Genomic DNA, 25,161 nt, shown 5'->3' on the forward strand with positions numbered 1-25,161 from the left:
ACTTTTCTTTTTATTGATGCACAGGGTTTTTTCTCTGTATTCCTCATTGCTCAGCTTCAATCTGTTTACCCCTTTTTAAAGTAGTTACTCGTCCTGATACTTCTTCATCTCTGTCTCTCTTGGCTCTTTCTGTCCTGTTCTTCACAGCTTTGTCTGGAGTCTTATTTCGCTCTTTGACAGACACATTTCTACAAAATTTCAGGAGCTCTGCCCTCGAAATATTTGTTCACACGTGTCCCTCACAGCATGAAGTGATCCCTGCAGGATGAGGGGGCCGGTGGACAGAGGGGTGGGAGGTCAGTTTTGGGACTCATGCTGCTAAAGCCACAGTGAAGTGTTAACAACATGATGGGGACTAGGCAGCAGAAACCTTCTCTATGATGACGTTTACATTTATATCAATGCTTCATGTGAACATACGTTATTCTTGTCCTGGAGATGATCCTCCCTCGTTAACCTCTGGTGTTTTTATTCACCAAGTGGAGTGTCGCTCTTCCGTGTTTGCACTGGTCTCATTATATAAATGTCGTCCTCCATGCCAGCTGGCTCATCCTGAATTTTCCAAAATATCGCCCACTGCGTTCTCTCATCAAGCCGACTTTTACATTTCACTGGTCGGGCTGGTGGGAAAACTTCCCTTTAAGGTCAGGGCGTGAGGAGTTCTGACCATCAACCCTTTAATGTATGCGTTCTCCTTAATTAGTTGTGATTTATATCCACCACTGTGTCATATTTCTAACATTTCTCTTCTCTTTCTAAACCCTCCCGTTTATTTTTGTCCCGTGTGTGTGTGTGTGTTTGTTGAAGCAGATGAAATCCTCAGCAGTGTGTAGCTGAATCATCTAAGAAATCTCCCCACTGTCCAGTTTGTCCACATGTCTGTCTGCGTTCAAGGAGAACAAAAAAGAAGAACAGTTCCTGATGATTTGGATTAATTGTCATTTTATGTTTTATGTATTTGGTGACGTGATGAGGATGTGGCGAAAAAATATAGGACACGTTAGCAGTGTTTTTACAGATTCTGCTGAGCACTATTTGTACCAAAACACTAATGTAACCATGTTTCCCATCTTTAGAATCACTCTGAGCGAATACCTCTCTGAATCATCCAAATCCAAATCCCTTTTCCCTTCTGTGTGTTCCAGTCTCACAGTTCACGTCACGCTGGATTAGCACAGAGTTTACGCTCCCTGTGCACGTCGTGTGAACGCTCTCCTTTGATTTTAGTGCGAAACCTCAGCGGGTTTCAGTGGAGTTTCAGGCTGAGACAAAGGTGGGGAAGCAGCTGGAATGCTACTTAGCTGCTAACCCCGTGGCTCTCATGGCCTCTAACGCAGAGAAGTGCAGTGTGGAGTGTTTGATACGTGAGATATGAGGCTGCGGCTGACTTCATATTTCATGATTGTTTGTCTTTTTCTGGAAGTTGTTTGAAGCAACTCCCCTCTCTGCGATTAAACATGTGATTGATTTGAACTGAAACAGGCTGACGAGCTGTTCAATGAGCCCAGATGTGCATTGAGGATTTAATTCCAACGTGAGGAAAATAAATGCTAAAGAGAAATTCAGAGGATACATTTCAGCACATGGAAAATGTTTCCTCTTGGACAGAATCAGCATCACTCCTCCTGTATGTCTGCAGTGATTGTGTTGTACTCTTCATGGAATCAAAATATGAAGGTTTTACAGCTGAATTATGAGACTAAGCTGTTATTAGTCCAAGATTATAATCCCCAGCTTTTTTTAAATGTGCAGTTGCCCCTATGTTGGTTTTGCAAATCATTTTACACCTAATTGAAAATAGTGCAAAGACAACATGTTACTTGTTGACACTGAAAAATATGTATTCATTTTAAAGTTGATGCCAGCAACACATGTCAGAGAAGTCGAGACAGTGGCATGTTTTCCATTGTTTTGCAGCACTTCCTCTAGACCAGGTTCTGGACTTTAAAGTGAAATGTTGTCCCATTCTTGCCTGATAGAGAATTTCAGCGGCTCAACAGTTCAGGGTCTCCTTTGTCATATTTTATGTTTTCAATGGGGGACGAGTCAGGACTGCAGGCAGGCCAGTTCAGCACCTGGACTCTTCTACTACAGAGCCATGTTGTTGTAATCCGTGCAGAATGTGGTTTGGCGTTGTCTTGCTAAAATATGTAAGGTCTTCCTGAAGACGCCATTATCTGGATGGCAGCATATGTTGCTCCTAAACCTGTAGATATGGTTCAGCATTAATGGAGCCTTCACAGATGTGGAAGCTACCCATGCCCTGGGCTCGTATGATCCCCATACCATCAGGGACGCTGGCTTTGAACTTTGAGCTGATAACAAGCAGGGTGTTCCCTCTCCTCTTTAGAGCGGAGGACACAGCGTCTATGATTTCCAAAAAGAATGTCAGATTTTGATTCATCAGACCACAGGACAGTTTTCCACTTCCCCTCAGTCCATCTTAAACAGGCTCAGGTCCAGAGAAGTCTCTGTGTTTCTGGGTCATGTCACATTGTTTCCTCTTCGCATGGTTCAGTTTTAACCCGCATTCATGGAAACAGCCCCTGTGTTCACAGACAACAGCTTTTGGAAGTTATTTTGAGCGCATGCAATAAGTGTTGTTTTTAATCAGTCATGTCTGTTTTTTATGCAGTGATTTCCACTACAGAGTCATGTCTGTTTTTAATGCAGTGATTTCCAATACAGAGTCATGTCTGTTTTTAATGCAGTGATTTCCACTACAGAGTCATGTCTGTTTTTAATGTAGTGACTTCCATTAAAGAGTCATGTCTGTTTTTAATGCAGTGACTTCCACTACAGAGTCATGTCTGTTTTTAATACAGTGATTTCCACTACAGAGTCATGTCTGTTTTTAATGCAGTGACTTCCACTACAGAGTCATGTCTGTTTTTAATGCAGTGACTTCCACTACAAAGTCATGTCTGTTTTTAATGCAGTGACTTCCATTAAAGAGTCATGTCTGTTTTTAATGCAGTGACTTCCATTAAAGAGTCATGTCTGTTTTTAATGCAGTGACTTCCACTACAGAGTCATGTCTGTTTTAATGCAGTGACTTCCACTACAAAGTCATGTCTGTTTTTAATGCAGTGACTTCCACTACAGAGTCATGTCTGTTTTTAATGCAGTGACTTCCACTACAGAGTCATGTCTGTTTTTAATGCAGTGACTTCCACTACAGAGTCATGTCTGTTTTTAATGCAGTGATCTCCACTACAGAGTCATGTCTGTTTTTAATGCAGTGACTTCCACTACAGAGTCATGTCTGTGTTTAATGCAGTGACTTCCACTACAGAGTAATGTCTGTTTTTAATGCAGTGATTTCCACTACAGAGTCATGTCTGTTTTTAATGCAGTGACTTCCACTACAGAGTCATGTCTGTTTTTAATGCAGTGACTTCCACTACAGTCATGTCTGTTTTTAATGCAGTGATTTCCACTACAGAGTCATGTCTGTTTTTAATGTAGTGACTTCCACTACAGTCATGTCTGTTTTTAATGCAGTGACTTCCACTACAGTCATGTCTGTTTTTAATGCAGTGACTTCCACTACAGTCATGTCTGTTTTTAATGCAGTGATTTCCACTACAGAGTCATGTCTGTTTTTAATGCAGTGACTTCCACTACAGTCATGTCTGTTTTTAATGCAGTGATTTCCACTACAGAGTCATGTCTGTTTTTAATGCAGTGACTTCCACTACAGAGTCCTGTCTGTTTTTATTGCAGTGACTTCCACTACAGAGTCATGTCTGTTTTTAATGCAGTGACTTCCACTACAGAGTCATGTCTGTTTTTAATGCAGTGACTTCCACTACAGAGTCATGTCTGTTTTTAATGCAGTGACTTCCACTACAGAGTCATGTCTGTTTTTAATGCAGTGACTTCCACTACAGAGTCATGTCATACATTTTTTTTGTTCTATTTTCTACTTGATATAGCAAAAACGATTTGCAAAAAAAAAAAAAACACTTAACATTAACAGCCTGCTAGCTGTCAGTACTTATAGTTTAGGAAAATTGCGAAAATCTGGGAATTAATTCCTTACCAAAGATGTCTTCACCAATGTGTTCATAAAGGTCTCTAATAACACATGTTAAAATATTGAATCTCAACTCCTGTAGAAAAATGCATGACAGCTGTTTAAAGTTTGGGTACCTGGAACCTTATTGGTGAAAAATTGAAAGGTTAATTCTGCCTTCAGCAGCTTGTGAGGGTCCAACTAGGGGTCATTTGGGATTCTGATTCATTGCAAACATTTATTTTGCACAAAAAACTGTCCTTGGTGGAAAAACGGCCACGCCCACTTTTACACATACATTGAAAAATACAGAAGCTTGATTTGTTTATTTCAACATCTCAAGTACTAGTTACAAAACAATACTGTCAAAAAACGACTCAGTCAAATATCTCAAAAGTCTTAATCTTCATCTTCTCCAGAATCTACATCATCATGGATAGTGTCCTTGCATGTACTGCCTGTCGCTTCACACCATTCTTCTTGCAGCTGCATGGTTGCTGCAGTCCTCATCACAATTACAGCTTGTGAATTGGATGAGCTCCTTTAAGAGCCACTGGATCTAGTATTGGAACTGGCTCATAACTGTGAACTCCTTCCATTCATCTGTTGTCTCTGGGGTCCTGCATCGTGTCCTGGGATTGGAGGTTGGGAGGATTTGCAGCTGTAAGTACCAAGTTACACCAGTTGGGGTTAACTAGGCAGAGATACAAGATTACAAATACTGCTTCCTCAGTGACAAGAATGGAGTCAGCATCTCTAGTGCTTCTGGCTCTCCCTGTACCATTGATGAAGAAACTGATGATCAGACAGAGGATGACGTACACAAACTTTAAGCTGTCACAGATTTTTCTACAGGAGTTGAGATTCAATCTTTCAACATGTGTTATTAGAGACCTTTATCAACACATTGGTGAAGACATCTTTTGGTAAGGAATTTATTCCCAGATTGGTAAATATGGGCTAATTTTCCCTGACTATTAGTCAGGTACATTTGGAATTTGTCGCAGCAAATCTCTGCAAAAGCAAAGCACATTTCTTATCTTATTATCCCTGACAAAATGAGTTTAAATGAATGTAATTGTAGATAATTATCAGTTGAATCACTGCACATGTTTTTCACACTGTGAGCAAACATATCATTGTGTTTCATTGCTGAGAATGACTCACCTTGCATTACTATCTCTGCTGAGAGTGGGAGCAAAACAGTGACCAGGGAAATGAGGTGTTGACTTCAAACACCAACACCACTGCATTCTGATATTTCTAAAGCCAGAGCAGCGTTTCGTCCTCATCGCCGCAAAGTAAAACTTTTAAAGCCAATCTTGATCACAATCTCTGACTAACATTTTCTGTCCCTCACCTTTAAAGCTTTCCCTTCATCTCTTTGTTCCTCCTTTTCTATCTTTTCCTGGAGCAAACTCTAAACATGTCACTACAGCAGTTGTGCGACACAACAAAACAAAATCATACATCTTACACCGACACTAATAATTAAAACAAAGCTCAAACATGGCTTCAGTTAAGATTTTAAATGTTGTTTTTTGGGTTTAAAAGAGTTATATCACATTTAAAAGCTGATTGCTAATTTAGAGTATTAAATAAAGTGCATTCATTATCAGTTTAGTTGATCCATGGTTTTAGAAGTCGATGATTAGGGTTTTCAACGCTCCCGTGGGCAATGACAGCATAACCTGGAGGGGCGTGATTGGGAGGAACGGCCTGCCTTATCTGAACTCGAGCGGTGTTCAATTACTGATCTTCTGTGCAGTTTGTCCATAACGAACACCATGTTCGAACATAAGGGTGTTCATAAGTGCACGAGGCACCAGGACACCCTAGGTCACAGATCACTGGTCGACTTTGTAGTCATATCGGCTGATCTGGACACTCGGGTGAAGAGAGGAGCAGAGCTGTCAACCGATCACCATCTGGTAGTGAGTTGGAACAGGTGGTGGGGGAGGATGCCAGACAGACCTGGCAGACCTAAATGGACAGTGAGGGTCTGCTAGGAACGTCTAGCAGAGGACCCTGTCAGGCTAATTTTCAACTCCCACCTCCAGCACAGCTTTGACCGCGTTCCGGGGGTGGCGGGGGACATGGAGTCGGAATGGACCCGGTTCAACGTCGCCATTGCCGAGGCGGCTGTCCGGAGCTGCGGAGGCAAGGCTGTTGGTGCTCGGCGTGGCGGTAATCTCTGAATCTGCTGGTGGACACCAGAGGTGAAGGGTGCTGTCAAGCTGAAGAAGAAGGTCGTGGCTGGCTTGTGGGACTCTGGAGGCAGCTGACAGGTACCGGCAGACCAAGTGATCTGTGGCCCAGGCGGTCACTGAGGCAAAAACTTGGGAAGGGGAAGCGGCCCTTTGTTCGCACTGTTTACAGTGTGGATGGGGAGCTGCTGACCTCGACTGAGAGTGTAGTCAGGTGGCGGAAGGAATACTTCGAGGATCTCCTCAATTCCACCAGCGTGCATTCCGAGGAGGAGCTGGAGCCGGGGGATCACTGGGGCCGAGGTTGCTGAGGCAGTTCAACAACTCCGAAGCGGCAAGCGCCCCGGGGGGTGGATGAGATCTGCCCCGAGTTCCTCAAGGCTCTGGATGTTGTGGGGCTGTCCTGGTTGGCACGCCTCTGCAACATTGCAGAAGCAAACTGTTCCTCTTGAGTGGCAGACGGGGGTGGTGGTTCCCCTTTTCAAGAAGGGGGACCAGAGGGTGTGTTCCAACTATAGGGGATCACACTCCTCAACCTCCCTGGAAAAGTCTATTCCAGGGTGCTGGAGAGGAGAGTCCGGCTGTTGGTTGAACCTCGGTTGAACCTCCTGTCAATGAAGTCAAAACTTGTAATTTTAATATCTTCAAAAATACAGTTCTAAAAAAATACCCCCCCATGCAGTGTGTGCCGATAGAGGAATGAGATATTCAGACCTAAACAGTTTTTTGAACCAGGCTGTAAACATGTTTATTTCTGCTGTAAAGATCGTCTTCTTTGAATTTGTGTATATGTGGTTTCTGGTACTTCCGGAGCCAGCCTCAAGTGGATGCTCGATGAACTGCAGTTTTTAACACTTCCACATGGACGTCGTATTTTAAGACCGGAGGTTGCTGCTCGGTCAAGATCCCAAAACACCCTTATCCACTTCCTTTAAACTAATTCTTAAACTACATTTTGATGTAAATATGTGTTTTGGGTTCAAATGATTAATTCAAATGAATGATTTTATGTTAAATCTTAATGCTTTTTATTCTAAACTCATCTCTTTCATTGTGTTTTGTTGCTCTGTAAAGGCCTGTGTATCGCCTCAGTGTATGAAATACTTTACATAAACTCTACCTTCCATTGCCGACTGCATTTAGCCTACTTTTACTTGGTCTTGCATCATACATATTAGCAGAAGGGTCATCATATCTGAAAACTGTGTGCACACTTTGAGAATCCAGTGCAGTGAGCAATTATTCTGTCCACCTCATTCAGCTCACTCTTAGTAAAGGCTGGTTGCAGTTTCAAACACCCTTTCCAATCACCCACACAGTGAAAAATGGGATAAAGATTTACTTTGGTTCAGTTTGAAACTTGGACTGCCAGTGAAATCTGCCAAACACGTTTATCCTGTGTGTGCAGTCAGGTGCCTGATTTTTGTACGTTTGTTGAGAGTGCGTTTCAGCAGATGTTATAAATATTTGATACATATGAAACTGTTGCTGACCTTAACACCACCTACAGGCAGTTTATCAAAGAGCTTTCGTGCCAGAGAGCCTGTTGATTCTTAAATAGGGAATATACAATTTCAAGCTGTTGGTCTTGCAGCCTGGAGGGGAGCGCTGGAAAGTCGTTTAGAGTACCGTGACCTCTGCTTAAGTCCTCCACACAAGCTGAGCAGATCCATCCTCCCTTGAACCAAAGAGCAGACCTGTTATCACACAGTTACTGCAGCATCTGTGTGTGTGGGCAGAGTATGATGATGAAATGATGACTGTCACATCTGATAGAAGTCACAGTGACGCAGATGTGAATAACAAGTCCTTCTCTATAGGTGGTTTCCTCGCCCTCGATGGAAAGTGGAAATCATTTCTGACTTTCTTCAGTGATGCAATGAAGCTGAGAAGATAGGCCTCCCCTCCCTGCCTGCTCGGCTCAGTTTGTCACTGAGGTTCAGTCCGTATAACTCTGAAATGTCTTGGGATTAAAGGAAGCTCTGACCGAGTAACAAGGTGGGGCTGTTCCTTTTGGGAGAGCCTGATTGGATCCAGGGTTCTCACATAAACACAGTTTCCTCCTCAGTTATGACTTTTGGGTGGATCCCAACATAATAAAGTTACTGAGAGTCTGAACAAGTCTGGCACAGGTACAGAACTGAAATGTTTTCATGGGCTATGAAAGTATTTAAAATGAATATTCAAAACAAAATGAAATGTCCTTTCAAACAAAGTGAAAATATTGGCTTTAATTACCTCCATTTGCTTTTTTGATTACCTAAAGTAGAAACTGTTAGCACCAGGTGGGTCAGCCCCTCACATGAGACACTGTGTTGTTTTTTGTCACCTGTCAGTAGAGCTGGGCGATATTGAAAAAGATGTTATCACGATAAAATATTTAATATCAGTCGATATTGATAATATCACAATAAATATAAAATCATTATTTCATTTCAATGTAAATGCAGATTTTGGTCCTGAGTGAAAGTTGAAGTCGGTTTGTTAGTTTGTATCTGGATTTAGTTTTCTGATGAACTTTTGAATCCATCATTTTTGACAGTAATAACAGAAAGGAGGTCTTTTGTGTAAGATGAGATTTTAGTGAAGTTTTTGTTTGTAGATTCTATTTTTTTCTTTAATGTTGGATAGCAACTAGCTCATTAGTGCCCCCTCTCTTTCTAGTGGCTGGGGGCGGTAATTACAGGTTTAAATATATTACATTTTTTATCAAGCATTTGTTATATTTATATTGAGAAAAATTATATTGCGATAATCATCGTTCTCAAATTATTGCCCAGCAGATGCAGATTGGTCTCAGCAGATGTGTGTCTAACATGAGTCTGGTCCTGCTGGAGGTTTCTGCCTGTTAAAGGAAGTTTGTCCTTGCCACTGTAACTTGCTAAATGCTGCAAAGTGCTCTGCTCATGGTGGATTAAGATGAGATCAGACTGAGTTCTGTCCAGTGTTAATTTGGTTAACAAGGATTATGACGATAAATGTTCGTCAATGACTAATTTTTTCATGAAGAGACTATGATGAACATCAATGATTATAAAAACTCTGAGGAACTGTGACAGGCTGAGTTATTATCTGAGGGGCTCAGTGTTAGCTTTGCCACTACCTGCAGCAGGTGTGCTTTATGAACCAGCTCTCCTCACCTCCATGCATCTGTCTCATCTTCATTGAGAATTTTTACCCCGGTGTGTGTTAGTGACAAAGACACAACCGGGGGACATCTGTTTAATATTTGATGTTTGACGTTGTTGCCGCCATTACTGTAAAAAGCTCCTCGTCTACAGCTTGATTTGTTCCAGTTTGGTGAAACATCAGACACGTTTAGTAAGTTTTCATCAACTCCTCGTCATCAAAGATGCAGATGCATTTCAGAGTGCTGTGAACTGGCTGTCTGCCCAGTGCGCCTGTTACTGCAGGTGCATTCAAGGACCATTGTAAATATGCAATACAGTCCTTTCATGGCATTTTTCTGTGAATCAAGAGAATCAGAATACAGTCACAGTGGTCACATAAACAATGTTTTCTTTTGTCTTTTTTTGTCGGGACAGACTGAATTATTAACTTAAGATATTACACAAAGGTGTTAAAGGAGTGAAATGTTCACGAATTTAACACTTGGTATAACCCTGATACAGATATCTGATCGACTACATGAATTATTTAAAGAGTGAAGATGTTCTGTCAAAAATCAAAGACTAAAATGTGACTAAAACTAACAGGCATTTTCGTCTAAAGATTAAGACTAAGACTAAATCTAAAATAGCTGCCAAAATTAACACTGGTCCTGTCAGTAAGATGGGACTGGATCTTATCCGGTCTCGATGTTGGGTCTTTGTTAATAATAGAAGAACATAGAGTATGGTCTAGACCTGCTCTGTTTGGAAAGAGTCTGAGGAGAACATTTGTTGTGATGTGGTGTATTTTTGGATATTCCAGTAATTACTCATTAGTTTTTGTGTGGTTTGCAGAGTGTAGCTCATCCTTGAGTCTCAGTGTTTACTGTCAGTATCTGTAGACGGCCTTCTTTGTGCCACACATGCCTGTTTGACTCTTTAGGACTTCTCCCTCTATGTGTCCACGGACAGGCTGAGACTGCAGCCGGTTCACATTGGGAGAAAATCCTCCAGCAGAGACAGGAACCGAATCCCTGGAGAGCACATTATCATTATGGCCTATATTGCACATAAAAGCATAGGAGGGAGCCCATTTGTTGGTTTTTGTCGTTTCACGCTGTCAGAAGTGGTCACTGAACGTCTACAGGCTTCTACCGCTGAAAAAATCATGGGCTTCTGCTTCGGACTGATGATAACAGGGATTTATTTAAGGAAACTGGAAGCCACGAAACCTATTAGACCTTGAGTACAAATCACATGTGAGCATTTCCAGGCTCCAATGATAGACCTCGGTACAGTGTCTGTGACAAGGATCTTCACTCGCCACTCACTGCTGTAATTTACACCGAAACCACATTTGTAAATATGCAGTTTCAGTTGATGTGTGCCTCACAAAGAAATTGTAAATGTTAAAGAGAGGAGTTTAAACCCGATGATATCAGAGTGTAACCCTCCTTCTGTGTATGTTCTGTCTCTGTCCACAGTGGAGTACGACAGGGAGCTCTCTCCACACCGACGTCACCACAAAGAGTTTAAGTTCAACCTCTCTCAGATCCCAGAGGGCGAGGCCATCACTGCAGCAGAGTTTCGTCTCTACAAGGAGTGTGTGAGCAATGCCTTCCGCAACGACACCTTCCTACTCAAAGTCTACCAGGTGGTCAAGGAGCACCCTGACAGGTAAACACATGAGAGCACAACAATCAGCTGTTCACATGAAGATAGACATCCAGTCACTTTCTCCAGTTCGACATTTACTAAAACCTAAGGATATATACTGTTGACTGCACATGCTGCACCACACTTCACCTCACCCCACCACACCACTCACACCGCACCGCACTGCACCACACTGCCTTGCACTGCACTGCACCACACCGCACCTCATCGCACTGCACTGCAACGCACCTCATCGCACTGCACCGCACTGCATTGCACTGCACCAAACCGCACCTCATCGCACTGCACCGCATTGCACCGCATTGCAACGCAACTCATCACATCGCATCACATCGCATCACACCGCACCACATCGCACCGCATCAAATCACATCACATCTAATCACACCTCATCACATCACATCACATCTCATCGCATCGCATCGCATCTCATTGCATTGCATCACATCGCATCGCACCGCATCACATGGCATCACATGGCATCACATGGCATCACATCACATCACATCACATGGCATCACATCGCATCTCATCACATCACATCGCACCGCATCCCATCGCATCACATCGCATCGCATCACATCACATGGCATCACATGGCATCCCATGGCATCACATCACATCACATCACATGGCATCACATCGCATCTCATCACATCGCATCGCACCGCATCCCATCACATCCCATCGCATCACATCGCATCACATCCCATCACATCCCATCACATCCCATCACATCACATCGCATCCCATCGCATCACATCCCATCCCATCACATCCCACCACATCCCATCGCATCACATCACATCACATCGCATCGCAACGCATCACATCACATCGCATCGCATCGCATCACATCCCATCACATCCTAGCCCATCACATCACATCTCATCGCATCGCATCACATCACATCACATCACATCACATCTCATCGCATCACATTGCATCTCATTGCATCGCATCTTATTGCATCGCATCTTATGGCATCGCACCGCATCACATGGCATCACATGGCATCACATGGCATCACATCACATCACATCACATTGCATCCCATCGCATCACATCGCATCGCATCACATCACATCACATCGCATCCCATCGCATCACATCGCATCGCATCGCATCGCACCACATCGCATCCCATCGCATCACATCGCATCGCATCACATCATATCACATCACATCACATCACATCACATCACATCACATCACATCACATCACATCACATCACATAACATCCCATCGCATCGTTGGTACGTACAAGTCAGGGGAGCAAGCTGCACTAATCTCTTGAACTTTCCATTATGCACTGCACCACAACGAAAGAAACGCACTGCACCGCAACGTGCCGTTAGTGTTTTTTGGAAGAATTAATGAATGTATGCATATCTCTGTTTTGGATGTGCATTATTCCTTCTGTCACAATGCTTTCACTTGTGTTTTAGTCCCTTTAGTCCAGACCATTTTTCCTTGGTGAATGAGTCTAGATCCATTAGATTTCTTTCCCTTCTTCACAGGGAATTAGAAACGGCAGCATGTGGAAGTGGAAGGAATTAGACAGACCTCAACCAAAAGAAGCATGCGGCGTAGAGCATCGAAACAGAAAATGTAAACATACCAGGCATACAAAGGAGGGAAACACTCCTTTCTTACCATTGAACACTGTAGAGGAGTCGTTTGTTCTTGTTTTAATGAAAATATATCATCCAGTTATTTTAAAACTCCTCTTCTTATACAACCCGCCCGTTTTCAAATGAAGGACTATGATTGGTGTGGAATGTCTGAGACCAGAGGGAGATCTCATCAGCTAGCTACAGTGAATCTCATCTGGCTGATGGGTCTGATGATGCCGGGCTGACTCTTATCTACAAACGTGATTATGTGCAGAATGTGTAGATATTCCTCAACCTTCATCCTATAAAAGGACACCTTTCTCAGCTTTTTTCAATTTAACAGGATGAATGTTTTACACTTTAACTGTGCATGAGCATGAACAAGCACTGAGCTGGTACATCTGCTCAAGAGCTGCAGTGTTGCTTTACTGGAAATCAGTAAGGTGATAAGGTACTACACACAGAAGAATGCTGAGTGGACTGTTCCCGCACACAGAGGGTAAAGATTATGGTAACGTAAAGTGTTGCTATCTTTCTATCGTTCTCCCTGTGTGTTGCAAAGACTCTGGGCCCTTTGCTTTGTTTGTGTTCAGAATCAAGCATAACCACATCCTACAGAAATAGCACAGCTTCAAAATCCTCCCGTCCCCCAAATGAGCACAGCTAATACAGGCCAAACATTGACACTACGTCTGCTGGGTCAGATAAACATCCAGTCAGATTTCTGAATGATATTTGTGTTTTATCAGGCTCGCCCAGCTCTGACATTAAAGACTCTCTGATACTCTCCTTATGTTACAGAGTGTGTTTTGTTTACTATCACACACACACCATCCCAGCTTACATTGGTATATTTTTGTCTTGAAAATCAACAAGTAACAAAGCACCTGAAGGTGAGGTCTCCTACAGCAGATGTTCCCAGACCACATCCTGAGCTAGAGCTGATCCACTTTGAGGTCCATGGATTGTGAATGTGTCGGACCTTCAGCTTTAGATGTTTGCAAAGTATATTTTTCTGTCTGTCAAAGGTTTCATAAGGTATCAAGAGCTCCGTATTGGCTGCATTCCTTCATCCCTACAATGGGTGGTTTATGCTTCCCCGCCTGCTGCTGCTGAGGCCTTTTATTTTTGGAGATCTTTGAAGATTAAAGGGCCCAAATATCTCCAATTTCTTTGTTATTGTAGGACAGGTTTTTTACCTTGAAGAAAATTACAGTGTGCTCTCAGCTGCGGAGAATGCTGCTCATGCTGTTTGTCCTTTGTGGGAGTGGATTCAAGGAGCATCCATTGACAAAAACACCTTTATGTTAGGTAACATAACGTCTTAGATGTTACATTCTTCTCTTCATCCTGAGTGATGGCCCTGTCACACCTTGACGATGTAGCCAGTGTTTTCCTGACATATCAAAATGTCTCTAAAACGCTGACATACACTGAATTATCTATGTTTTTTTCAGTTTAGGGCATATACATTCATATTCATAACTTCTGCCCAACTATAGTCCACTTGTGCAAAGCGTGCAGCAGCGTAATAACACAGATGAAGTGTATAAAAAGGCTGCCACTCTTTAATGAGGATGTATACGTGTTGAAATGAGATGCTCTTCATTGGTGATTCAAAAAGGTGTGTGTTATTAAAAACTCTGCAGTCTCTCTTTGTAAGAACATGATGAGCCGTGGAGAGTGTCAGAGGAGTGAAACCAGCAGGAACACAGCCTCTGCTCTTTACAACAAGTTACACTTATTGACTGCAGTGCTTTCAAAAACATCACATTTTGAACTTCATTGAATTCAACAACAGCAGCTTTATCGTTGAACACCAGCAGACTCCGACATGCTGGCTTCAGCTTCTGTTTCAGAGGCTCTGCTGTTTGACACTGAGTGAGGGCTCCAAGGCTTCTCACACTCACACACATGCAGAGCGTACTCGCCAATTTTTTATACACTGGCTATATCGTCAAGGTGTGACAGGGCCACCATAACATCTTGACTTTTGTTTCTTTTGTTGTTGTTTCCCTCATTTTCTGCCTTTTGCAAACCTCTCCTTTGTAACCAACCAATCAGCAGGGAGCCCATTAACTTTCCTGCGCCCCTCCCTCCCATAAAAACCTGACTCCTGTTTTGACTCTAAGCTGTAATGATAGAGCGCTTAATTAGCCTGACACCCTTTGTGCTTCTCGTTTGATTGGGGCGGTTTCGCCAACAGCAGGCGAGGAATGTGCAAGATTACAATGCCAAAAATGTGACAGGCCTGACGCTGTTTGTGAAAGGACAGGTTGCAGCGAAGGCCGAAGCCCACACAGCAGCATCTTACCAGCTGTTAGACTTTACTTTATTCCTCTCTTACTGATACGTGCTGAGAGAAATAACTCCTTTATTCAGATTATTTAACAATCTGAAGAAAGTCAGTAGAGATATGTTTCTTCAGCTCATGCAGACAAGCTGTGAGCCCCACGTTCCCTCGCTGCGTTACCTTTTTAACGACACTCCCTGACAAGCCTTATAAAGGAGATTTATTATCGCAAAAAATCACAACGGTCCCCTTTGACCTTTTTATTCTAGTTCATTTAAGCAGTCACTCAATAATGTTTTACAGTAGGCTCTATGTGGCGTACGTCCTGCAGGCGACTCTCTGAAGGACCCCCTGCCATCATTCACCAGCCCGACACTGAGGCGTAAACACAGGTACACCGGCCCAGGCTGTGACAAACGTGTGAACTCAGCAGTGAGGTGGTGTGTGTGTGTGTGTGTGTGTGTGTGTGTGTGTGTGTGTGTGTGTGTGTGTGTGTGTGAGAGAGAGAGAGAGACCCGTACGGACGCTGTCAGAAACACTCCCATTAATGAGCAATAAAGAGGGGCTGCTGATGCATGACTGCAGGGGCATTCTCTGAACACCTGGATGATTGTGAGGCTTTGAAGTGGGCTCTGGAGGAGGGTCCAGCAGACCCGACGCTGTGTTATTACTGCTGTAATGGGACAGTGGGAGGACAGACCCTCTTATTGCTCACACTTGGTCTTTTCTTTACTCCTCTGCTCTCTGCTCATTAATTACTCTGTGGGTCTCTTCCTGTTTGACACATTCTTCAGTTCTGAACCCTGAATACCTTCACACTGAATATTGTGAGTGATATTAACAGGCCTGATACCACAGATATGATTCCTTCTCTCAGAGGCAGGCTCGATGGTCAAACCTACTGAGGAGTACTGTTTAGTGTATCCAAGGATTTACTCTCAAGTGCAGCGATCCATCTTTCTGTCACACTGTTATGATAATGTTACCCTGATACAAACCAACTGCTCCTGTGGTTCCTCTGGTTGCTTAAAGAGGCAGGACAGTCCTTTGGTCTACTTTGAAACTACTTTGAAACACTGTCCCTGTCTGTCTTTAATGCTCTCATCATTTGTATTTAAATAAAAGAATAAAACAGCCAACTCGACGTGAACACCACACAGGGGTTCACTGTTTCTCTAAACACGCTCTGTTTTTATTTCTTTATTTTGAGTGATTCCTTGTGTTTTCATGTATTAGCTCATCATTTATCTCTATATCTCCTTCTTCTTTGTTTAAGTTGCAATGTACTCTCGTCAGTGCTGCTCACTGTTACCTTTGAAGCTACGTTTCATATATCAATCCATCAATCTTTATTTGTATAGCGCCAAATCACAACAAACGTTATCTCAAGACTCTTTTACAAACAGAGCAGGTCTAGACCACTCTATGTCAAATTATGAACAGAGACCCAACACCAAGACAGGGTAAGACTCAGTCTGACCCCACCTTAATCCACCATGAGCATTGCACCTCGCAGTATTTAGCTAGTTACAGCGGAGAGGACAAACTTCCTTTAACAGGCAGAAACCTCCAGCAGAACCAGACTCATGTTAGACAGCCATCTGCCTCGACCGAGTTGGGTCTAGAAAGAGGGATAGAGGAGAATAAGAGAGAGAGGGAGCGGTGATACTGATGAGGTGAGTAGTAGTAGCTGTTGCCGCTGGAGTCCAGCACGTCCGTATCAGCTGGAGTCTGGAACGTCCACAGCAGGAGGACGTCTACGGCAGCTCAGAGGAACCTACGAGACAAGGGAGCTCAGGGACTCCAGAAAGGTCTATGGTTAGTAACTTTAATGGGACAGGGAGAGTTAAAGTAAGTGATGAGGGGGTTGGGGGGAAGGGGGTGAGATAGAATCCCAGTGAGTCAGTGTGCCAGTTCCCTTGGCAGTCTAAAGACTGATTTATACTTCTGCGTTGAATCGACGGCGTACCCACGTAGCTCCCGTACCTATGCCGAGGCATACGTACGTAGCTGATGAGCACCTCCTCCAAAATGTAACTACCTACTGATGCCGCTGGAGTCCAGTATACCATAATAGACGACACCACTGTTTTGGCTTGTTTGCACTGACAACTAGCAGTCCAGGTTGCTATCAATAGTGTGCAGAAGAGACAAATGGGTTACTTTTATTGTCACACACCATCTTCTTCTACTTCTACTACTTCTTCTTCTACTTCTTCTACTTTTTCTTCTACTACTTCTTCTACTTCTTCTACTTCTTCTACTTCTTCTACTACTTCTTCTACTACTTCTTCTACTTCTTCTACTGTTTGTTTCCCTATATGTCTACTACATTACCCATATGCAGTGGTGGACAGTACCAAAGTACATTTACTTGAGTAGCCTTCTGTACTTAAGTACATTTTTGAGTATCTGTACTTTACTTGAGTATTATTTTTTGGGGATACTTATTACTTCGACTCCACTACATTCAGAAGACAAATATCATCCTTTTTACTCCTCTACATTTCTATCAGTGCTCTAGTTACTCACTATTTTATCTTTGAAGTCAGCTCATGAATTTACTTCTCTTTTCTGAAATCTGATCCTAAGACACTAAAATGTGTTTGTGTAGTTCTGTTTGTCTCAGTGGTTTAGTCATACCTGTATATTGTGGGTCTCCACAGATGAATGTGGAGCAAACACAGAGCAGATATACAAAAACATTCACTGTCCAACCTGAGAAAGCATGTTGAGCTAACATTTGTTTCATTCCAGATGAACATTTCAAACTAAGGTGTCTGTGCTTGGAGTAACCTAGTGTCTGTTTTTATTCCATGGTATAGTTTTTAGAGATTTCAAGTAATGGTCTTTGAGATATTTTAAAAAGTACTTTGAATACTTCAGTATTTTTAAAAGTAAGTACTCCAGTACTTTAACTCAAGTTAGAATCTGACTGAACAACTTTCACTTGTGTTGGAGTAATGTTTGACCTGGAGGATCTATACTCTGACTTAAGTAATGAAGCTGTGTATTTAGTCCACCACTGCCCATAAGCCACCACACTTAAAGGAGCAGGCTCAGGCCGGCAACATTACCAAAAATAGTCTTCTTTTGTTTCTTAGAGTTTGTTTTTTATGAGCTTTGGGAAACTTTGAATAGAACCAGTTGGCTGAACTTGTATTTTGCAGGTTTACTTGTTATCACTGAGCTATCATGACCAACTTGAATGTGCGGATATAAAATAAATCAGGTGTAATATTCTAAAAACCTTAATATACTTCTACAGAGCAGGTGTAGACCGTCCTCTATGTTCTATTATTAACAAAGACCCAACATCAAGACAGGATAAGATCCAGTCCCATCTTACAGACAGGACTCAGTCTGATCTCATCTTAATCCACCATGAGCAGAGCACTTTGCAGCATTTAGCAAGTTACAGTGGCAAGGACAAACTTCCTTTAACAGGCAGAAACCTCCAGCAGGACCAGACTCATGTTTTTAATGATTTTATTCTATTTGTATTTGTTTGTTTCCACGCAGAGAGGCAGACCTCTTCCTGTTGGAGTCTCGTAGGCTGTGGGCTGCCGAGGAAGGCTGGCTGGAGTTCGACATCACTGCTACAAGTAACCTGTGGGTGATGAGCCCTGTGCACAACCTGGGTCTGCAGGTCAGCGTGGAGACCAGCAGTGGTAAGAGTGTTTGAATCTCATTTAAAAAATCAGTCCAGACCAAGACATCTCCTTTAAATGGTGGCCATGTGTAGGTTTTTAAGTCTTGTGTCTCCTTAAACAGGGCAGAGCATCAGCTCCAAGGAGGCGGGGCTTGTGGGGCGTGACGGCGCCCAGGAGAAACAGCCTTTTATGGTGGCGTTCTTCAAAGTCAGTGAAGTGCACATCCGCACCGCCCGCTCCACTGGAGGAAAGCGTCGCCAGCAGAACCGCAACCGATCCACACAACCACAGGAGGGATCCAGATCCCCGGGCCCAGCAGGTCAGTCTGATGTCAGCTACACAAACACTGAACCGTAACAGACCTCATCAGAGAACCATGAACACAACCAGACATATAACTGACTCCACCTTACCTCATTACATCTGTAACCGATGTCCAACCTGTGGAGATCAGTGGATGGCTAACATGTGTTCAAAGTCTGATTGTAGTTTTAATGAATTCAACCGGACTCCATCAAGATTTCTCTAATCAGCCCCCATCAGATGAGAGCCCGGGATCACGTCCAGGATCTATTTGACTCTCATGGTACTGAGATGCTGAGGTGTTTTTAAACACTGCTTCTTGAACACATATTGCCTGACATCTCTGTGGCACCTCTCCACACAGGTGGAGCTGGTGGAGATTTGAGTGAGAGAGACTTTGAAGTTATGTTGAAAAGAGAGAGAGGAGTTAAACAATGACAGGTCCTACTGGACCAAGAGACCACAAGACAGAAAGTGGTGTTCAGATAATACTCACTGATTAAGGACACGGACGATGAATCCATCCTGACAGGTGACTTCATCCCCTGAATCTCCTCATCAACTCCCCCTCGCTCCTCTTCCCACTCAGCAGATGATGTAATGAGCAGGTACGAGCCCGATGTACTGAGCTACGTATGATTTTCAAATTAAGCCGATCCTCAATCCGCCCACCTTTTAGCTGCTGTGTAATTCTGGCCGGACTTTACAGCACTTATAGCTAAGCTGCTCCTCAGAGGCTTCATTGTGTGAGCACATAAAGCTGGCACTCAGTGAACCTTAGTATTGCTCTGATCCTCGGCTGATTTGACAGCTATAGGATCATGTATCGGTGGGTAGCGGTTACTTTAAAGTCTGCAGCAGGCGGTCATTTGCTCGTATTAAAGAGTTGCTGATCTGTGATCCATGGTGGAATCCATCGACAGCTCTGCTTCAGGTTAGAGTCGGATAATGAAAGTGAAACAGTTTGCTCTTTTTACATTCCTTCGAGCGCCGTGTGTCTACTGAGTTTCAGGCAGCCAAAGTTGTTTGGCCCAAACAAAGCACACCTGCTCTCTGGACTCATGTGAGGGTTGTGATGAACGACTTGTGAGAATCAGTGTAAGTGTACCTCAGCTGGATTCAGGGATTAGACTGGCCCTCATCTTGCTAACTGGAGCTGATTCTAAGCCCAACAGAGCCAGGGTCTGCACCCAGAAACCTCTGTAAAATCTGTGCCAGAACACAGCTTAGCTACAAACGACTTGGCGAGCTACCTGAGAAGCCATTTACCTCTGCTGTGCTTCTCCCTCTGCCCGTTTAATGACTCCAACATCTGCGAGGTATTCAGAGGTATTTTTGGGACAGGTTCGGTTTGCTTCACATCCACTCTGAAAAACCCTCGCTAAGATCTGTTTGCTGTAGTTCCTGTTTGTGCGGCTCATCTCCTCACTCTCTCAGTAGGTTACAGTGTGCTGCTGTTAACAGCAGAGGTTGTAAGTTAAATTCCTGCAGGGCTTCTTCTCAGTAATTGTGTTAGATGAAAGCTTTGGCTGACATAACAGAGAACAAAGACTCATCATTTGTTATGCTACAGGAGAGTTAGAGTGTTCCACATGTTCACTTTTGGCTCCAGACATGGACTCTCCTCTGCCCAGCTGTCTGCAGCTTGAGATGTCCTGAGATGTCTTAAAACTAAAGTCAAGATGTCTTGAAAATGTAGTTTTACTTGGGGTACAGTGAATCTCACCATGTGTTCACAACATGGGTTTGCATTCTGTAAAGTGAAATGTTAAATGCTCATTGACTTACTTTTTAAAGCGAGTTATGAACACGGTGTATTTGCTGTGGTCTGTTTTCGTCCCTGGGGATCAAACATGAGAGAACTTTCTCTGAGGTGAATCTGCACAAATGTGCTCAAACAAGGACAATCTGTTAAATATGTGTCCTGGAGGATTGGACTTTACATAACCCAAAACATCAAGACCTCTCCGCCTCACCACTCGGGACGACAGGGAGTGTAAATATTTAGATCCTACACAGGAAGCAGGGAGGCCCCCCCCCTCGCGACAGCAGAGTGTCAGCGGCCAGCAGAGGACTGCTGGGATCGGGACTGGATGGGAGGATCCGTGAGGAATTCAGGAGGGCATATGGTTTCAATACCGCATCACTCACTCCAGAGACGGGGAGGAGGACGGGATGGATGGGGAGCGCATCCGTCTTGTGGAGCGCTCATGGGGAGAAACAAAATGTAGATGTTGTCCCCCAGTTTGTGTCTGGCACAGAGCTACAGTACATCAGTTCAGGCCTCAGCAGCTCCACTACTTTCCCCCCAAAATAACACGAGATCTAAGGCCGGAAGGCAGCAATGTGTTTGTTTTTAATTGCTCTGGTGAGCATAAGCGTCTACATAGAGGCTCTTTAGCTTCAAAAAAGCAACATTCAACATGAACTTCTCTCCTCTGTGTGTTTTCTATTAATAGTGTCCCTCCTATGCTGCCATCACACACTCCTGACCTGCGTGGGTACTGGTTAGCCGCAGTGCAGATGTTACTTCTTCTTTTTGATCACTTTGGGTCCAATTTAAATCTAACATGTAAACTGCTTTAGAGACTTGGATTTTACAAATTGGTTGTCCTGCCCAGCTTTGTCACGAATAAGTGAAATGCCTGCTGAGGACATAAAACAACCTTTCGTCTGTGAAACTTTATTTCCCCTCTTCGTTCCCTGTGAGGCCCAGGGGCTTGTTATTTTCTCATTTTCACATTTTTAGCGAGCTGGATTTAAAACGACATGTGATATTAAATGTCTTCCAGATGACAAAAGAGGACAAATTCAGCCAAAAACATTTCTGCAGCATTAGTTTGAGATGACAGCGTAATTATATGTGTAATTAATCATCTTTGTTTTTTACATTTCGCACACAGAGCAGTCCAGCGAGAAGTTTGTCAAGTTTTTGGCAAAGCTGTGAATTTGGTTCACTTTTAATTGTGAGTTATGAGTGTGTTGCATGAATACTTGAGTCAGCACGCTGGTTCTGTCCCTGTGGGTGTGCCTGATGTGAGCACAGTGGACATGCTGCTGTGTACCTCGCCAAAAGAACAATACAACACCTTTAAAGGTAATTTGGGGTTTTGTGGGCGTAGAAGGACGGAGGTAATGGGACTTGGGTTGGGTTTTTTGGCTGTGGGGGAAGTTAACAACCATCCGGGGAAGGAGTATCACGTCCCGGCACAGCTCATGCGGCCTGTAATTAGGTCTAGCCAGTCATTAGCTGCAGAGCTAAAAGACTGACCACGCTAACAGTATCGCTTAAAGAATTATAATAACACGGCGCTCGGCCTGCAGTGTTTTTTCATCTGTCTCTCTTCTCCTCCGCGCTCTCCTCACTCGCTCCCCACCCGACCTCCTTTGTTTACTGTTGGAGTAATTAGACATGGCGGAGCTCCCTCGCAGGGTTTAATAACCTCTGTGATGAAAGACAGGAAGAAAGATAAACTTCAGTAGTAGTGGTTGGAGGGAGGGAACGAGAGGAGAAATGTGAGGGACAACAGTGACGTTATTCTTTCATGTCTTCACGGCTGCTGAGACTCTCTCCTTCCTTCTTCCGGTGCAGGACTCAGATTTTATTTTAAACTCTCCGTCAGCACCACCTCTGTGGGAGTTTTTATAATTGCTACTGTCAAAGCTGCAATCTCTCCCACTCTTCATTCAGGACGGCCTGAGCAGCTATAGAGTTACAGTGAAGCGGTCTGAGAGGCTGCGGCATGCTGCGATGGAAACGGCTTTTTAATATCGAGTGTCACACACACTTCCTACACCAAACACACTCACTGCTACAGCATTCTGAATTACCACCTTTAATTCTTGTGTTTTTGGAACAGCATGTGATAAATATGATTTATTGGCTTTTCCTCCTGACATACTTCAGGTTTCTCTGGAGCCTAATGAATAGCAGGTAGTGTAGGGAAAGGTTAATATCAGCACAGGACTCACTAAGATGCAGTGTTCCCCTGTTTTTGAATAGAGAGGGTGGGAAGCTGGTCGCCTCTGGCACACCTCACTGAAATCTGCGTGAATCATTTCTGTGCAGAGTTCAGCGTCACAGGGTCAAACAGAGAGGAGCATTTCCAGGTTACACACTGCTTTAATATGAGAGTACAGCTTAGTGCTGGTTAGATTTAGATTGCTATGTCGATGAAGTTAACTCCTGTCTCTGAGGAGTCTGTAGGAGTTTAAGAGGCAGCTGAAACTAGAGGTCATGGTTTGAACTAAGTGCTGCTGGTGCTTTAAGGTAATGAAATTATATTTTTAAAAAGTTTCCATCATCGTGAGATTAAAACAAGCGGCAACATCCAGCCTATAAATATGAAGCCCATGCGGAAGTGTTATAAACTGCAGTTAATCGACTGTCCACTAGAGGCTGGCTGCAGAAACACAGGAAACCACATACACACCCATTCAAAGAAGACGATCTTTACAGCAGAAATAAACATGTTTACAGCCTGGTTCAAAAAACAGTTTAGGTGTGGATAGCTCATTTCTCGATAGACACACACTGTACGGGGGTGAATTTATTATAACTCGACAGTTCAGAAGATATTAAGATTACGATTTTGAATATGAGAGGCGCAGCTGACTTTATTGACACTCAACAAAAGTTAGGTTAAGTGTAAGGTAGAGACAGGCCATTATCCACCTCGCTCACAGCTACAGTGTTCTCACCTGTGAATCAAGTCAGCTGTGCCTCTCATTGTGGAAAATGTGTGTCGAAAAAGAAATGAGCTATTCAGACCAAAGCTGTTTTTTGAACCAGGCTGTAAACATGTTTATTTCTGCTGTAAAGAGCGTCTTCTTTGAATGGGTGTGTGTGTGGTTTCTGGTGTTTCTGTAGCCAGCCTCAAGTGGACACTCGAGGAACTGCAGTTTTTAGCACAAGTTTCCACTTGTGCTAATCTTCCCTGAACAAAAACATGAAACTACAGACAGCAGACAGTTAACTTAGCTTAATCCTAAACATGTTATATGTACTCATTGTGTTTTTTTATGGATTTGATAACAAAAAAGTACAAGGTAAAAGTTCAATAAGTTTTCTTTTTGTGTAGAAAAATCATTCTCATTGTTTTCAGAATTTTTGCTCCGCTAATGTTATCAAATAACCATATTCTCCAAATTACCAAAGCATTATTTTAATGAATTAGCATCATGAAAACATCTGCATTAACTTCACTAATGAATTGATTTAATTCATTTGTATGTAAACGTACCCCTCCTTATCAATACGTTTTAAAAAGTGTGGTAATAGATATTATTAGTGTTCAAATGAATGTTAAAGGTTTAACATGCAGAGTCAATTTTCTCACACTCAGTCCCACGTCCTCTCTGTGGAGGAGAGGAAAGAGAAATGAATAGAAGCCTCATGGGAGCCGGAGCTCAGCGGTAGCTGTGTGGCATTAAATTTTTACAGGCAGGAAGGAGAGATGTGGTTTATGGGCACCACAAATCTGGGCCTTTACACTCCATGAAAGCCCACAGTAAATATCAGCTTTATTCCTCTTAAAGAGCCCCACAGACTGTGAAGGCTGATGGCTTTAAAGGGCAAGAGGTGCAAGGAAAATGAACTGTGCGTGTGTGTGCGTGTGCGTGTGTGCGTGTGTGTGTGTGTGTGTTGTAGAGGAAAAGAAAATATGTTGCTTAGTAATATATCTTGTGTGTTAGAGCCAACTCTCATTCTCATTCAGTAAAATGTGTCTGAGCAGATTTACACAGAGGAAATAGATACACAAACAAATATGACACTATCACAGCCGCACTACAAACTGATCATAATTATCATTGTGTTTTATAGTTGTGATACTTGAAGAGTTGTAAAGGCACCATCAGTTTTATTCAGTGTTATTTCATGCTTTAACCAGACTAACCTGAAGCTCTGAGTGAGCAGGCAGCTCTGGGGCTACGTTCAGCCTCCACCCTGGGCTGCGATCTGACCCACAGCTGAATGTCACGGATCATAAACCAGACCTGGATGAAGGAAAAGGGGTCTCTGAGTGTGTGTTACTGTGTGTCAGTGTTTGGGAGCATTCAGAAAGAAATGTAATACAGAAAACAAGCTTGAAGCTCTTGGCGTCCCAGAGGGCCACACTCATAAATATCCATATGCTAAATGTTTCAAAGCCTCACCTTCCTGTAATACTGTTACATGTGAGCTCCTCGCTCTGTAAACATCACCTCAAGTTCAAATCAGGTCAGTCAAGTGTTTCAGCCAATCAGCTTAGTCACACTTTTCCTCTGCCCCTGGGATTTTCC

General features: G+C 43.2%; 1 protein-coding gene across 1 annotated transcript in view; it reads left to right on the top strand.

Annotated features, from left to right (window-relative positions):
* Positions 1-25,161, top strand: part of bmp6 (bone morphogenetic protein 6) — a 72,080-nt gene that overhangs the window by 35,675 nt on the left and 11,244 nt on the right. The window contains exons 2-4 of the mRNA XM_034706289.1: positions 10,820-11,012; positions 18,446-18,594; positions 18,698-18,895. Coding sequence (XP_034562180.1) covers positions 10,820-11,012; positions 18,446-18,594; positions 18,698-18,895 — 540 coding nt within the window. The remainder of the gene's footprint in view (positions 1-10,819; positions 11,013-18,445; positions 18,595-18,697; positions 18,896-25,161) is intronic.

The sequence above is a fragment of the Notolabrus celidotus genome, chromosome 17 (genome assembly GCF_009762535.1).
Source record: "Notolabrus celidotus isolate fNotCel1 chromosome 17, fNotCel1.pri, whole genome shotgun sequence".
NCBI lineage: Eukaryota > Metazoa > Chordata > Actinopteri > Labriformes > Labridae > Notolabrus > Notolabrus celidotus.